Source organism: Triplophysa dalaica, chromosome 2, assembly GCF_015846415.1.
Source record: "Triplophysa dalaica isolate WHDGS20190420 chromosome 2, ASM1584641v1, whole genome shotgun sequence".
Lineage (NCBI taxonomy): Eukaryota > Metazoa > Chordata > Actinopteri > Cypriniformes > Nemacheilidae > Triplophysa > Triplophysa dalaica.
This window is the reverse complement of record NC_079543.1, coordinates 24374723-24390276: the sequence shown is the minus strand read 5'-3', so window position 1 is coordinate 24390276 and position 15554 is coordinate 24374723. Positions and strand designations below refer to the sequence as shown.

General features: G+C 38.0%; 1 protein-coding gene and 1 long non-coding RNA gene across 4 annotated transcripts in view; one reads left to right on the top strand and one right to left on the bottom strand.

Annotated features, from left to right (window-relative positions):
• The first annotated feature begins 5315 nt into the window (after positions 1–5315).
• The window catches only part of dachb (dachshund b), a 32787-nt gene continuing 22548 nt past the window's right edge, over positions 5316–15554 (top strand). For both annotated transcript variants that reach the window (XM_056738655.1, XM_056738645.1), the window contains exon 1: positions 5316–5923. In XM_056738655.1, coding sequence (XP_056594633.1) covers positions 5481–5923 — 443 coding nt within the window. In that variant the 5' untranslated portion in view covers positions 5316–5480. The remainder of the gene's footprint in view (positions 5924–15554) is intronic.
• LOC130413437 (uncharacterized) lies at positions 9964–11861 on the bottom strand. 2 transcript variants are annotated; one of them, XR_008905489.1, is made up of 4 exons: positions 11799–11861; positions 10766–10934; positions 10481–10614; positions 9964–10285 (listed from the first exon to the last, which is right to left on the bottom strand). It is a non-coding gene; the product is annotated as an uncharacterized LOC130413437 (long non-coding RNA). The 2 variants fall into 2 exon arrangements; XR_008905488.1 differs by lacking the exon at positions 11799–11861 and adding an exon at positions 11639–11703.

The window sequence follows — 15554 nt, the reverse complement described above, 5'->3', positions numbered from 1 at the left end:
CATATTGGTCATTGACAGTAACGTCACAAATGATGTATGTTGCGATTAATCTCGACCTAGCAGGAAATAGAAATTGAAACAAATCTGATTTCATACGGTAGCCATAAATCCAGGTGTGTGTATACACCGAGATTAAAACAAGACACGTACCTTTCTTTGATTGATATTTTGGGGAATTTTAAATTGAATACACATGAAAGTGCTGCAGTAGGTGCATGCTCTGTTTTGTCATGGATCAAGTTTTCTTCTTTGTTTTGATGTGGATATCTGAATTTTTGTGCCTGCTGCACTATCCTGAAAAAATCTGTATCATACATTCATTAAAGCTCAAATTCATATTCTGTTTTCTGGTAAAGTTAGCAAAATGATCATTTCTGCATATCCTGCATTAGAGTTTCCATTCAATGTAGTTTGATGCAGGAGCCAGGAATATTTATAGTCACAATTAAAACCTCCAGGACTTCTTGCACCTTTTTAATTAAAGCGATAGCACTGATGGCATTGGTCTATCGAAGATAGCAAAAGTAAAAAGGTTTTTAGTGTTTAATCAATGCTTAAATTTGTGAGATTTTATATCAGCAGGGTTCCCTTCACACATACTAATGCTATCCTTAAACCGAGTGACACTTTAAACTGCGTGAAAGGTTAATTTAATGTGTGTGTTTAAATTTTAAAACGTAAGTAAATACTTTGTGATAGGCTACTTGAGGTACTCAAGGTTTTAAAGTGTATATTACGTTTGGGTACAACGAAAGAATGCCAATGCAAACTAGATATTTCAATTATCTAAATGTGAGTTAAGCTTGAACACACAAAACAATTTGCAAAGTTATGAAACTGGTATGTGTTGATAATGTGTTGTTAATGTTTTTTGCATGTTGCTTTGCGGTTGCTAGGGTGTTTTGGTGGTTATGGTGGATAATGGCTTACCTGCTGCGGTCAAAAGATAGTTTTCACCTACGATTTTGTGCTGTCTATATGTGGACCTGAACCCTCTTTCAAAATATAATTATTGGATATTTTTATTCATCTTAACGTCTGTGAGGTGAAAACACAAATTGATTAAAAAAGCAAAGTTTTCAGTGTTAAAGGGACAGTCTAACCAAAAATGAAAATTCTGTCATTACTCACTCACCCTCTTATCATTTCAAACCTGTATGACTTTCGTTTGGAGAACACCAAAGAAGAAATTTGGTTACCGAACAACGTCGGTACCCAATTAACTTTTGCTTTGTATTATGAGTCCATACAATAGGGGTGAATTGGTGACACAATTGTTCGATTACCAACATTCTTCAAAATATCTTCTTTTGTGTTCTGCAGAAGAAAGAAAACGAGTCCATTCACCCTTGAGGTATCATTCATTGACCCAATTGACTTGTATGAAAAAACATTGAGACTTAGTTAAATGTTGTGATATAACAGGACGGGAATTAAATAACTTTCTCCAGGCCATGAACGCAATGTTTTTCTCATCGTTTATCAAGGCAGAGATATCTAAAACATGGTGGAAAATAAACCTGGCCAGGCATTTTTTCCTCTCTGGTTTTATGGAGAGTGAACGGAAAGTCATAAAGTCCGATGCCAGGTCTTACCTGAGCCTTCAAACCCCAAGATGAACTTGAAGCCGAAACACTAGTGAGGGGCGATACAGCTGTGATTTAAAGCCTTGCAGTAGCTAGTGTTCGGAGAGCTCAGAGGAAACTCCTCTCATCTGCCAGGAAAACTGATGGGATGAGAGCGGTCAGTGGAGGAATGATAGTTTCTACTTCTATCAGACAGTCCTAACAATAAGTAAAAAATGTCTTCTCCGTACAGAAAGAAAAATAGCACTAGGGATGGAAAGATTGTGTTTAATATATGGAGTAGCTCCTGAAAGGCCGAGAATGGAGAATGTGTGTTTACAAATAGGAATTTGTTTTATATTCATGTTTTACTTCAATATTTTGTAATGTATAGCTTTAAGAGATCTGCACAGAGGATCTACAGAATAGAATTTATCATTCATTGAATTCATCCAATGGCATCTGGATTTGTTTTTCCGTTTACTGAAGACGTCTGGCCCCTCGTCTGATCTTCTATTATATATCATGTGTGTAATGCTCTCCTGAGTGGCAGATCCATGTCTGTCTGTCTGTAAGGCATGTGTGTGAAATGAGATATGGGAGAAAACAGAAGAGAGGTGAAACTGGAGTTAAAATATGTTCCACAGTCTTTCATTCTTTTAGCCCTTGAAGTGATTTGATGCATTGCCCAAACTTTGACCAGCCTCACTTCTCTGTTTTGTGCACGTTCCCCAATCCCCATAGCAAATTAGCCATTATAAATTGAAGAGTGTCTTATTAGTTTTTAATTTCATTCGTATTTTATTTTCATTCGTAAATACTTATCAAAGAAACTAATACAGTTTTGTCCTGTGTCAGCCACCATAGTGCTTCGAAAGGGAGGGGTTGAGTGAGCTGTTGGTTGTAATGCACAATCTCACAACTAGATGCCGCTAAATTTCCCCCACATGACTTTTAAAGGACCCACTCTTTGGCTGTTTTAGGGGCTTTGAATATGTTTTTTGGGTGTTTAACAATGGATGTTCATTTTCTAATGTCCAAAAACGCTTTATATTTCACATATTTCAAGTCTATTGTTCATCGCTGTCCCACAGAAGTTCTCACAAAACGACTGGATTTTTTACGGTCTATCTAAAGTCCCCCTTTCCAAAACGCTCTGATTGGTCGGTCACACTCTACGTGTAGGCTAGTCATAAACTTTGGCTTTTAAAAATAAACAGTAACAATGGCGTCAACTTCACTTTATTAGTTAAAAACATGTGGATCGAGCGAAATGTAAAGGAGGTCTATTAGTGCACGAGCAAACGTCAATCTATGTTAGAGATCAATTTATTTTCCAACAATGGTGACGGAATGACACCAGATCGAATGGCGTCACACCGGTTATTTTAAATAACACTAATAACAGAAGCGCTAGTTATGTTTTTTTATATTGGACCTGAGTTGAATAATAAAACAAGAAGATTGACCAGGAGACATTTGCAAGCAGGACTTCAAAGGACATTTCATAGAAGTGTGTAAGAGGTAACCGCACACACACAATATAAGTGTATTACACAGAACAGCTTTCACAGCCAATGTTAATGTCATGGAAGCTGTTATTTGACTGTTGGCTATCTGAGAATGTGTGTAGCGGAATTCTTATTACCAGCTTTAGGACTTTGATGAAAGTGAAAGTAGTTTAGCGAGTAGCTCAGTTAAAAGTTTACAATCTCTGATAACCAAACACTACTCCATCGGCTCTTCCTCTTCTCTAAGGAAGGCCTCCCCCCTTTTTTGGTGTATTCCTTTGGGCGGAGATTATTAAAAGCACTCGGAATGGTGACATCATGTACCCGGGAAGTAGATGGCTGTAGTCCGATCCAGCCGTTCTTTGTAGTTCTTGAAAAGTGAATTCTGTTAAATACAATATCTCACTTGGCACTGAACTTTGAGCTTTATTATTTATGCTCTAACAGCAACATTAGACACTAACTAAAGGTGGAAAAATGGGATCGCGGGGAACATGCTCTTTCAGTTAGAACATTTGCAAATGGTGAAGCAATCATTTAGTCTATAATAGTAGATCTACTTATATATGTTATTTGTTCATTCCCAAAATTTCTGGAACATTAATACCCGTGTACTTTTGTGTTCCTCACAGTGGTTGTTCCTTCACCCTATACAGTAGTGTTCCCTTCAAAACTCCATTAAATTACTGTCCATTGACCATTTAAACAGGCATGTCCATGCAAGACTAGTTATACGCTCTCCTTTGAATTGGATTTAAATGGATTAATTCATGTCTCGGTTCCCACATCTCACAGTCTCATTTGTGCTAGTCATAATTACATTTCACACTGAAATGCAAATTCAGGTCACAGTGCCAGAAAGGTCATACACATCTTCACTGTTGACTTTTTACTACTATGTCTCGCCCTAAGTTGACTTTGTTAAAGTTTGCTTCTTTTTAGCAGAAATACGTTTTTCAAGGGTTCATGATGTTAAATGTTTGATTAAGTATAATGTTTTTGTTCCCTGACGCACCCTTGTTCAAACAAAGTCTCTTCCTTTTTCAACTGGTGTCTCAGTATCAAAAGGTCAAAACTTTCTAATCTGTAACTAAAAATAAACGGGAAGCATATTTGTGTGATAAATAAAACAAATATATATTTTAGAAAACTTTTATCCTACGTTCCCATGAAATTAACAAAATTATTTCACAAAATATTATAATGTCATGAATCCACCTTTGGATCTCAGCCTGCAAGATGATATATTACCATCCGATCGAAATGAACTTTTCATCGCTTTTGCTATCAGTCTCTCTGGTTAACTTCATTACATAAAATATAAAACCTTGGTGCTTATGGCCGACTTTCTTAAGGCATGGTCCCGTTTAAATGTTTTGCCTCAGATTCTGTCGGGCCGAGGAAGACTGAAGAACTTTCAAAGGGATGGGAAGTTTGATGGGAACCCAAATGTGGTCGAAGGCATGTGTGGGATATTTTTATGGCATTTCTCTCAAAGGATTTCTCGCTGCTCCCAGGAGAGGGGTGCACAGAAGTCTTTCCACTGACACATCCAGATGTGCGAGCGTGTTTTCCCAATGATGCTGAACAGATGGCATTCGAACGCTTGAGTACCTGACGTACCCTGACCTATAAAAGACAACGCTGATTCTTCTCCCGCTCAAACATTGCGCTTTGTTTTCTTGACTCTAGAAAGTGATGTGTGTTGAGTATTGTAGCCTACAGTCTAGATACACATTTAAATACTCATATTTCCACGATTTACCACATTTACATTTAGGCATTTGGCAAACGCCTTTATCCAAAGCAATTTACATTATCCTATACATTTTACATAGGTATTTGCAACCCCCTGGAATCGAACCCACAACCTTCCGTTGTCAATGCAATGCTCTTACCACTGAGTTACAGAAAAACTTTTCAGTTGGACAAAAGAATAAAACACGAGCATTAAACGACCATTGTAACATAAAAAGTTCATGTATTTTCAATAAACATTTGAATATTAATGCAAAATGAAATTTGGCACCCGTTTTGTACAATGGTCCCTGAAACAGAACACAGAAGCTTGTCATTGAGTCATTAAATCATCGAGATGGACACTGGCTCAATAGAGAGGGAGGGCTGTATATGTCGACCTCCAGTAAAGTCTTTGGCCATAAATTGAATCACATGCGGTTGGCAAAACGGAACATCATTCTCCACCTAAGAGGCGGGGCCAAGAGAACCGAGAAACTCTCCGTTCATCTGTGTTTTCACACGGGAGAGCAGAGGCGCTTAGATCAGTGGTGTCAGTTTGCTCTCTGAACGCTACAAGAGGGTGGACAGAAGGGTATGAGAGAGAGTGGTCGGGAAATATAGGGTCTGATACAACACACCGGGAAAGTAAATCTTTACGACCACTATGGCCGTTCCTGCGACTCTTCCGGTGCACTCTGGGACTTCTGCGGTGTCCGGTAAACTCTTTAGGACTGATCCGTTTTTCACGAGTCCCGCGGACTCTCCGAGACTGATCAACTCACTGAACGCGACGCTTCCGAGCGGCGCGGCGAACAACGAGTGCAAGATCGTGGAGGTTCACGGGGTGAAAGTCGCTTCTTTTAATGTTGACGGACAAGAGCTGATTTGTCTCCCTCAAGTCTTCGATCTTTTCTTGAAGCACCTCGTTGGCGGATTGCACACCGTGTACACGAAGCTGAAGCGCTTGGATATAAATCCGCTGGTGTGCACCGTGGAGCAGGTGCGCGTGTTGCGCGGACTCGGCGCGATTCAGCCCGGAGTGAACCGATGCAAACTCATTTCCAGAAAGGATTTTGAAGCGCTGTACAATGACTGTACCAACGCAAGGTTAGTTTAATAATGTATTTAAGCTTTTATATTTTACAGCTTCGCTGTTGTTAACGGTGGGCATTAACTTTGCAGTTGCATTTGGATGCTAAAATACGTTCGAACACGCATTTGGGAACTTTTTTTTAATACTATAGAGAAAAAGTAATTTTAAAGAGTTTTTACGAACTGTAGGGTGTTAAAATGTTAAAATACTGAGGCAGATTGTGTTTTTTAAAAAGAGGAACAAAGTGTCCCGTTATGTCGCAGCGCACAAACTCAAGCCTGAATCGTTGAAAGATTCGACAAAGCAACAAGTAGACGATCTATGACTTGCTTTTATAATCTGTGTGCTTAAATAAGGAAAGTCCGGAGTTTTTTTTAAGTAAACGCTATACTATCTAAAATGTTATCCAGCCCACTGTCGCTTTGTTAAAAGTGCGTACTTGTCATCTAATTGGACGAAACGGGTCCGTCAGAAAACATTAGTGCCGTGAATACACATTGTGCGTCAGCTTGTACATTTTTCGTGGTCAAAATGTAATTGCCATTCTTTGAAGCCGAGTGCATGCCTGTCCTGTTCAATCTCTTTTGATCCTTGCGCGAATCAATTTTCCAGATACTCCGTATTAAGTGAGAGCGCATGGGCATTGGCCATCCGTGATCTTCCATAAATGCTGGGGCTCATTTGGTCTCTCCATTGTGTACTTATGCACTAGAGAAGTGCTCTTGTTTTCCAGGTGGGTTAATGGATGGGAGGAGGTGCAAAAATACATCATATTGCTTTTCCTACTTTAAGGGAGCTTAAGCGTCTGTATTGAAGCGTTGCTCGGCGTTCCTACTGAAGGCGCACATGCGTCAGTTGGACGGACGTCTTTAATCGGGTTGTTATTCTAGACGCAACGTTTTGATTGGGTTTTGGTCCCTGAACACGTGAACGCCCCCTACCAAGCTAACAAAACGTGTTCTCGTTAACATTTCCGTCAAGTTTTGAGTGTTTTTAAACGTTCCATTAATAAAACATGATTTTTTTAAGGCCAAAATGTAAGAATGTTTAGCTAATGTTGAATAATAATTTTGCTTACGTTCTTCTAACGTTTTGGCATCTTTAAGAGAACGTTTAGTGAACATTCTGGGAATGTCTTCGCTGGGTAAGGATAGGAAATTATGCAGATAGTCAATAATAAATGAAATTATGAAGTGCTTTAAGGTTAATCAAGATTAATATTTAGAATAATAGTCAGTGTTTTTTATTTTAAGATCTGCACTTCTACTAACTCCTGTCTAAATGATACAGCTGTTTAAACTTTAGTTAACATCAAAGTTATTTATTCATTAAATAACATCAGCGATAACACAACAAGGGCCATCATTTAAGACAAAGAGAACCAATATGTCACCAAACAGAGAGAAATAGAACATATGAAGAATATATACATCATTTATTTTTATTTTTATTCCTCTTAAAGTGATTTACTACAAGACTGTATGTGTTTTAGTGGTACACTGTGTGAAAACATTGGGATCGTGTATCCTTTACAGACTCAAGTTACTCTCACGCTTTATCCATAGCAGACAATAGGTTAAAATATGGCGCTTTGAACCTGATGTCTTAATCCTTCTCTTTGTAGCGGTCTGTTTGTGCACAGACCATAACTGATTAGGGGAAAGATATATTGTCCCATTAGGTCATGTGTTTTGAAGGAAGCCTGTCATCATGTTTCAAAGGGGGTTTTGGATACATTCAAAGATTTGCAGAAAGTCTTTTTTATAAGGTGTGAAAGTCAAAACTGTTGCCGCTAGTTAGATCAGCCCTCCTCATAGACTGTGGAATTCAAAATAGTTAATGCATTAGCCTCCAACTGCAGTCAATGTTTAGCCATGTTCTTCTAATAAACGTGAGGATTTATCGTCTAAATAACTGAGAATAATAAGGTTAGATGGTTCCAGGAAAAGCGTTATTATTTTTTATTATTGTATTAAGAATTTAGTGTTGGTCAGATTTCACCTTTTTGTTTTCTGAATTGGATTATGTTTCCGAGCATATGGTTTACACTGATGTGCATGAGTGAACTGCTTAATCACCTGTACCACATTGCAGAAAAGACACGCGCACACACACACAATTGTATTCCTCTGAATAAACAGTGATGTCTCACCATATGTGATCTCAAGTAAAGAACAAACATTTTCACCGGCAGAAAGGTTTTTTTTTTTTATTGCCCAACAAGTCATGACCGGTGTGTTTTATTGCATAATTTGCACTTAATAAACATAACCATTTATTGGGGTGAATTTGCAAACCAAAAAGGTTCAATGTTTAATTCAAGGAGCTCTTTGAGTCATTCTTTGAAATGCCTTGATTCATGACTGAGTCAGTCAGTAGAAAGTACCTGCGTGATACAAACATGAGTCTGTTTGGATCTAGTTTCTGTTTTTAAACAAATGGCATCTGGGATCATCTCCTGAACTTTTGTATTGAGAAGGACTATAAGAGCATTCATTCAGTTCTGTATCGAATTGTTTCTTAGGCCATGGATGTTTAGTACATTCAGTACAGATGAGCTTCAGTTGTACTCCGTCAGGTTAATGTGTTGCATGCAGTGGACGTTTTGATAACACTTAATTACATTTGTTTAAATCAGAGGCGGATGTTTCGCGGTACGACTTCTGCGTCACATTCTGCGCAGTGTGCATCTCTGTAAGCCATCAGGCTGTATAAAATAAAACATTCTTGTCAGAGTCCAAATTGTACAGACCAGATTATATTCAACCTACTGTAACTTTTGGTACACATCCACAAAGAATAGAGTAATAAAAACAGAATAGAGAATTTCTTAAAACAAGCAAAGGAATTACATTAGCTAGCAAGTAAAAATTATGTCTTGGGTCTTGGGTAGAAGGAACGCTACTTGGCTAAACTTTAATGCGTCAAAGTTATACGACCCATTCGATAAATTGTTATTTAATAAAATTAACATAGAATAAAATGTAACAAATTGTTTATTTAATTCAGCTATTATATATTAAAATTAGTGGTGGGCATAGATTAATTTTTTTAATCTGGATTAATCTAGATTAATTCCAAGATTAATCTAGATTAATCTAGATTAAAATGGCTCATTTGAATTATGCCGAAGGCATTCAGAATATGTGTGCTACCCAAATAATGACTAAAAGTAAGTCTTTGAGAACGGGTGTCTAAAGCCAGGTGGCGCATTAGACCAGGGGCTCATCTCCTGTTTCCAAAATGCATCACAAACTGCTTGAGAAAGCTGTTCTACTATGATAATTGGTGATGAAAATTAAATTATGTTCAATAAGATGAAGTTGTGACTCCTGAGATAGGCGCAGGCTCCCCGTGACCCGAGGTAGTTCGGATAAGCGGTAGAAAATGGATGGATGATGAACTTGTGTTTACTTCCGCATTAGCTAAGGGATGCTTTGCGTTTAGGTGGTACTTGAGACTGGAAGAGCTCCTACAGTACATTTACATTTAGTCATTTAGCAGACGCTTTTATCCAAAGCGACTTACAAAGAGTGAGGGAGCAACAAGCGATATGTCATACAGGAGCCATAATACATTAGATCTCAATACAAAGTTACTGATTTTAACTAAAGCTAGACCACTACCTGTTGAGAGAAAGTGTTTTTTTTTAAACCAATTCCGCATTGCACAAGGTGTAAACAACCTTAGTCTTGGCGATGTTTCCATTGGGAAGCTTTTTAAAAATTAATATTCCCTGAAGCAAACCCGGCGGCTTCATAGCTGCATCCATGTTAGCACGTCACGTTTGATGCGGTAATTTCACAGTAACGTTATGTTGTGTTCAGACCAAACGCGAATGGCGCGTCAAGCTCGAGTGATTTATGTGCACTGTAAAAAAAATCCTGTAAAATTTACAGTAAACTACTGGCAGCAGGGTTGCCAGCCAGTTACTGCAAATTGTACAGCCACAGTACTGTAATTTAATTTACAGCCATTTACTGTAATTGCAGAATACAGGAAAAATTGTAATTTTGAATAGCACCAGTATAATGCTGTATTTTTTACAGCAAATTGCTTGATTTTAATTTACTTTATTTAGAAGAAATACATAAATCACTGTATATCCAGTATGTTTTGCATACTGGATATACAGTGTTTATTTTTTTTTAATTGATACAAAAATACATTACAGACAAATTGTGTACGTTGTTGTACATTAAATAATTTTATTCAGTAACAACTTCATAGTATCCAACATGGCTCTTTAAACATTCATGTTTAAACAACACGTTAACCAACATTACCATCATGAAACAACATTGCAAAACAAGGCCCAAGTGAGTCTGTAAAACGGTCACCATCTTGATCCATCAGAGCACAACAAGTAGCTGGAACTATGGAAACGAAACAAGAGAATAATGTTAGATATTCAATTTAGAGTCAGAGAAAAACAGAGTACAACATATACAGTCAGAGAATAATAAAATGATGTAATTCAATGATCAGATCTGTGTGTGTGTGTGTGCGTGTGTGTGTGTGTGTGTGTGTGTGTGTGTGTGTGTGCGTGTGTTTGTGTGTGTGCTTCTTACTTTTCATCGATTACACTGAATATTCATCATTGTGTTTAGAAGAGCGGCGACATGTGGGTTCACTGCAACCTGTTTCTTCTGTATCCTGGCATTTTAGATGACGCTTCTTCTTGTTCCACTCTCTGGATTAATATCTACAAAGAGTCAGGAAAAACTAAATGCTTCTAAATAATTTGCACTAAAAAAATGCATCTCTCGTTGAGAAATATTGTTTTAAAGGTCTTAACTGGTATATAACATTAACATATCTATAAAATGCAGGTAAGGAAGTTGTTCAATTAATACCTTTCATTGGACTCCAAGTACATGCTGTCCCATCCTGGTACTCAAGCCTGAATATGTAACATGCTATGAACAGAGTGGGAAGGCCAGACATGAAGCTGTGCTGAGCACCGTCACACACAACCTAACCTTCAGTAGTCAGCATCCAGTGGCCTGCATGGCAAAGTGTGTCCTAAAACATAAATTATACATGTGACAATAGTAATAGTTAATAGTGACTATACAATTATCTTTAAGCATTTCACATTTAAACTACATTTTAGTATAAGTGACTCTACAAACAAACTCTAAGCAAATTAAACAGAGTAACTTATACTTAAAACCGTACTTATACAGAAATGTAATCCAACTAACGTTAGGGATGTCACGGTCAAGAAATTGTCACACTAGTATTTTGTAACGGGTCTCACTCCCACCCTCCAACGGTCCTATTTGGTGGACAGGCCTGCTCTATCGATGAGGGTGTCGGTAACGTCTTTTGCTCAAGCTCTCATCTGGCCTCCGTTACATATACTGTATATCTAGATGGTTACGTACATTAATCACTTTATCGGGCTATCCTCCGAGAACATCGATTTACCGCAAGCTATGGTGACTCATTTTAATTTGGGCGCTCGATTTAACGGATAACTGCAAATTACACCACAGAATAATCACGAGCGAGTGTGGGATCCCAACTGTCGAAGCATGTAACTTTTACCGTGTCTACGGCGGGCGCGATGTTCAACATTAAAAAAACAACCGTCAATTTACTAATACAATGAACTGTAGCTCGTCACATATCGCCTTCACTCCTGGTGTGAACAAAAACTCTAAATAACATGAACAACTTCTGTCCTCAGGTGCTATAGCGACGGAGAATGTTTGAAATCTTACCGCGACGGCGCTGCTGAAACCCCGCAAGACTCCTTCGGTCCCCGCAGATGGAGGTTGAATCCGGGGTTAGCAATATGAACCGCGAATTTAGATACCTCTGACAAAGTTACCAGCATGATAGTTACCAAATATGGAAAAAAATACTTAATAAGTTACTTACCACAGGTGTGAATCATTCATTTTGAGCACTACCCCAATCTCGACTGTTGAAGATCATCCCGCCATTGTAGATTTGAAATTTACAGCAATATTCTGTACATTGAGTTAATCCGTCACATGACCCCAGAATGCATTGCACTTTACAGCAATATTCTGTATTATTTAAAATACAATCAGCTTCTGTAAAATAACGCTGTACGTTTTACAGCAATTCGTTACAGTGTGTTAATGCAAAGAGCCAATAGACCTACTTGCTGCGCGAATCGCGCGAATGAAGCCCTGGTTATGAGATGATGAGGCGGCTTCTGCTTCCGCGAATGACGCGAATCACGCGAGTTAAAAAATCTCGTTCTCGCCCCGTACAGTGCAGTTAAGCTGGTATACATCCGCGCTAAAATATCAAGGTGAAAGTCATCATAGCTTGCTTAGTATAGAACCAGCTCCCAACCCAACTTTGAGAATAGATTAACGGCGACAATTTTTTTAACGCGCGATAATAGTCTCACTGCGTTAACGGCGTTAACGGCGTTAACGGCCCACCACTAATTAAAATATTAATATAAATGAATATAAAATGATTAAAACATAAACAGTTACATTTATATTCATTTGGCAGACGCTTTTATACAAAGTGACTAACAAGTAGGAGACCATATAAACATTTTGTCAACATGCTAAACAGTACCGTTAGTTTACAAGGCCATGCCACTAGGAGGATTAAAGCTGGAGGAAGCAAAGGAGAGAATGAACTACAAGATTTTTTTTAGACACAAGAAGACAGACAGGCCAGTGTCAGTGTTTTAAAATGTATGTGGGCGGCGTAGTAGTTATATTATTACACCGTGTCTACACCATCGTGCTGTAACAAAAGATGATTGAACCCATTAGAACCTATTATAAAAAACTGTTTCCACACTCTGGATGCAACGGTTGCGTCTGGGGTAGACACAGTGTTAACCACTTGCCAGACTGATAAACAATCACAAACCGGAAGTTAACTTCGGGTCAGGCGTTTGGGTAAATTGTGTATGTTTTTAGCATTTAAAGTTTATCGACCCATCAGCATACATAATCACAGTTTTGTGTTTTATGGTCAATCTGGAGTCAGGAAAGAAATCGACAGAATTAGCATTTCAGAGCCCAATGTTATTTCATCGTTTTACGTAAAACATTTATTAGTAGTTTATGATCGCAAATACAGTAATACGTTGAGCAAATTTAGCCTTTGATTCAGGAATGTTTGAACTTACTAATAAAACTGTAAATAGCCAAATAATTAAAACAAGTACATAATTCAGTTTTTATTAATACAAAAATAATACAGTTGGAATTGCTAAATGTAGTCAAACATTAAAGTTTGAGCAATTTGTTCTCTGGAAAATGTTTTTGTCCAACCACCAAACATTGTTGAAATGCTCTTAAATACATAACTTGTTTGTGTAGAGATTTATAGCATTTGTTTAGCGATTATTTCACAACGAGACGTCCTCTATGTTATGCTTAGCGATTAGCTGATTGTGAGGTGCTAAGTGACAGGTTAGCATGTTAAGTGGTTGCGCAACTGAATGAAACAGGAGTGATCCGGCATCTTTTTTTCATGACCCGGAGCTAGTGCGGTTCAGAGACGCATAAATGAATGATCTAGTCTAGACGAAACAAGAGTCAGCTTGTTTTCAGACTCAAAGATCTCGTAGCTAGCATCATGACCTGTTTATGACTTCTGTTAAGTGTGTCGTGCGTCAGTGTGTGCAGTGCGGTTGTGCAGACGGGTAACACTCGGATGGGTAGATGTGCTGTGATAATTTCTTCGAATGAAATAAACGACTTCTGTTCGCCTTTCTTATCTGACTGAGAGAGATAAGCTGCTGTAAAATAGTCAGTTTCCCTTAAGACGGTCAGGCTGACACATATACAAACACACACTGCCCTCCCCAACCCCTTTTCCTGTAGAGGTGTGGATGTTATGGATGGATGTTAGACGCATGATAAGCCTTCTCTTCCTTCTTACCTCTCCATTAAAGGCTTGAAGAAAACAAACTCGCAGAAGGGTAGAGAATGACGTTGTATGTTTCAAATGCAGTTTTTGTTCTCTGGCCTTCTTTTAACTGATTTTTATACAGACACTTTAGACTCTGAAATAAGTCACTTTCAAAGTTGTTGTAATATTATTCACATGTGACATCATGTGAATTTTATATTAATATCCCAAGTGTATATCTAGAGTTTTTTACTGTAGTAAGAGACGAATGTACATTACTTGGCAAAATAGTTGTTTAGCATGCATCACCATCGCTATTGCATTTATGCATTTTTGCAGACGTTTACATTTATAAATTATGGCAGATGCCAGACAAGGTATGCATTTTTTATCACTTCATGCATTTACTGTAAAAGTTAAGCCTGTAAAAATGCTAACGCAATGCTCTTCCCATTGAGCTACAAAAAACACATCTCCAGATTTAGACCCCTAAACAAAGGGATAATTCACCGATAAATAAACTAATGCCATCATTTATTCACCCTCATGTCATCCAAAACCTGTATATGACTTTCTTTTGTAAAACAAAAAGAAGATTAAAAAAAAAAGGTTTTAGTTGTTTGCGTCCATACAGTGGAAGTCAATGGAGTCCAGTGTTGTTTGTTTACCAGCTTTCTTCAAAATATATATTTATTGTGATCCGCAGAAGAAAAAGAAAGTCATACAGATTTGATGCCATAATCTTTATAAAATCACCGTAATACACGACCTGTGGTAGTTGTTCACTATAGACTGCCGTATTGTAGACCGTTCACCCAGTTTCACCCATTCTGCAGCGTTGTTGAGATTCTGCTCGCATCTCTCTGTCCGATCGCAAGGTGTCATCCCTGACTGTGCTGACTTGGCACTTTCTGACACACACGTCCATAAACACACACAGAGGATTGTTTATTGGCCTGGTGAATATGTCCTCTGTCTTAAAAAGGACAGAGAGGAAGGAAGGTGGAGAAAATTGAATAAATGTTTTAATATGCAGGAGGCAAAGGGGAAAAGAAAGACGGGATGAGATAAAGATAAAGAAAGAATACATGAGGTTAAGATAGAAAATAAGAATTTAGTTCACTGGTGACTGTGATTATTGTGAAGGCAAGCATTACTCTTATTATTTCATGTATTCAGAGTTGGGGTGAAAAAAAAACTTAACACAGGATATCCTTGCGAGCACTCAGAACAGCACACATTAAATTGTCTTTAAGTAAAGAATAATGTAGCAGTGTACTGTATCTCTCATCATATTTTCATTAAATCCATACGAAACCACACCAACCCCCACCCCGCACACAATAATGTTCTGGGCTGATGGATTAAATTGTAAGTCTGTTCTAATGACACAAACTCTGTTCACTTGGTCATTTTGTTGCTTTGAAACCTTTCTATATTTACAAAAGCAATAATAAAGAACATGCTGGAAGCCACCACTTGTTCGTTGTGGCCGTCTTCCTCTTTCACTCTATGAATAGAAATCAGAATTTATATTTTGTCTTCTGAGAATGAATGCAGTCTTTGTGTGGTCAAGGATCAGAGCCGTAGATAAACTGTGCCCCTCTCTCTCACTCTCTCCTTTTTCTCTCTCTCTCTCTCTCTCTCTCTCTCTCTCTCTCTCTACGTCTCTCTTTCTCTCTCTCTGTGTAACTGTCATTATCTTACTAGAGACATAAGACATCCATTTGCAGTCTTACATTATTTTATTTTGAACAAAATGTACACTTTGTAAGGGAC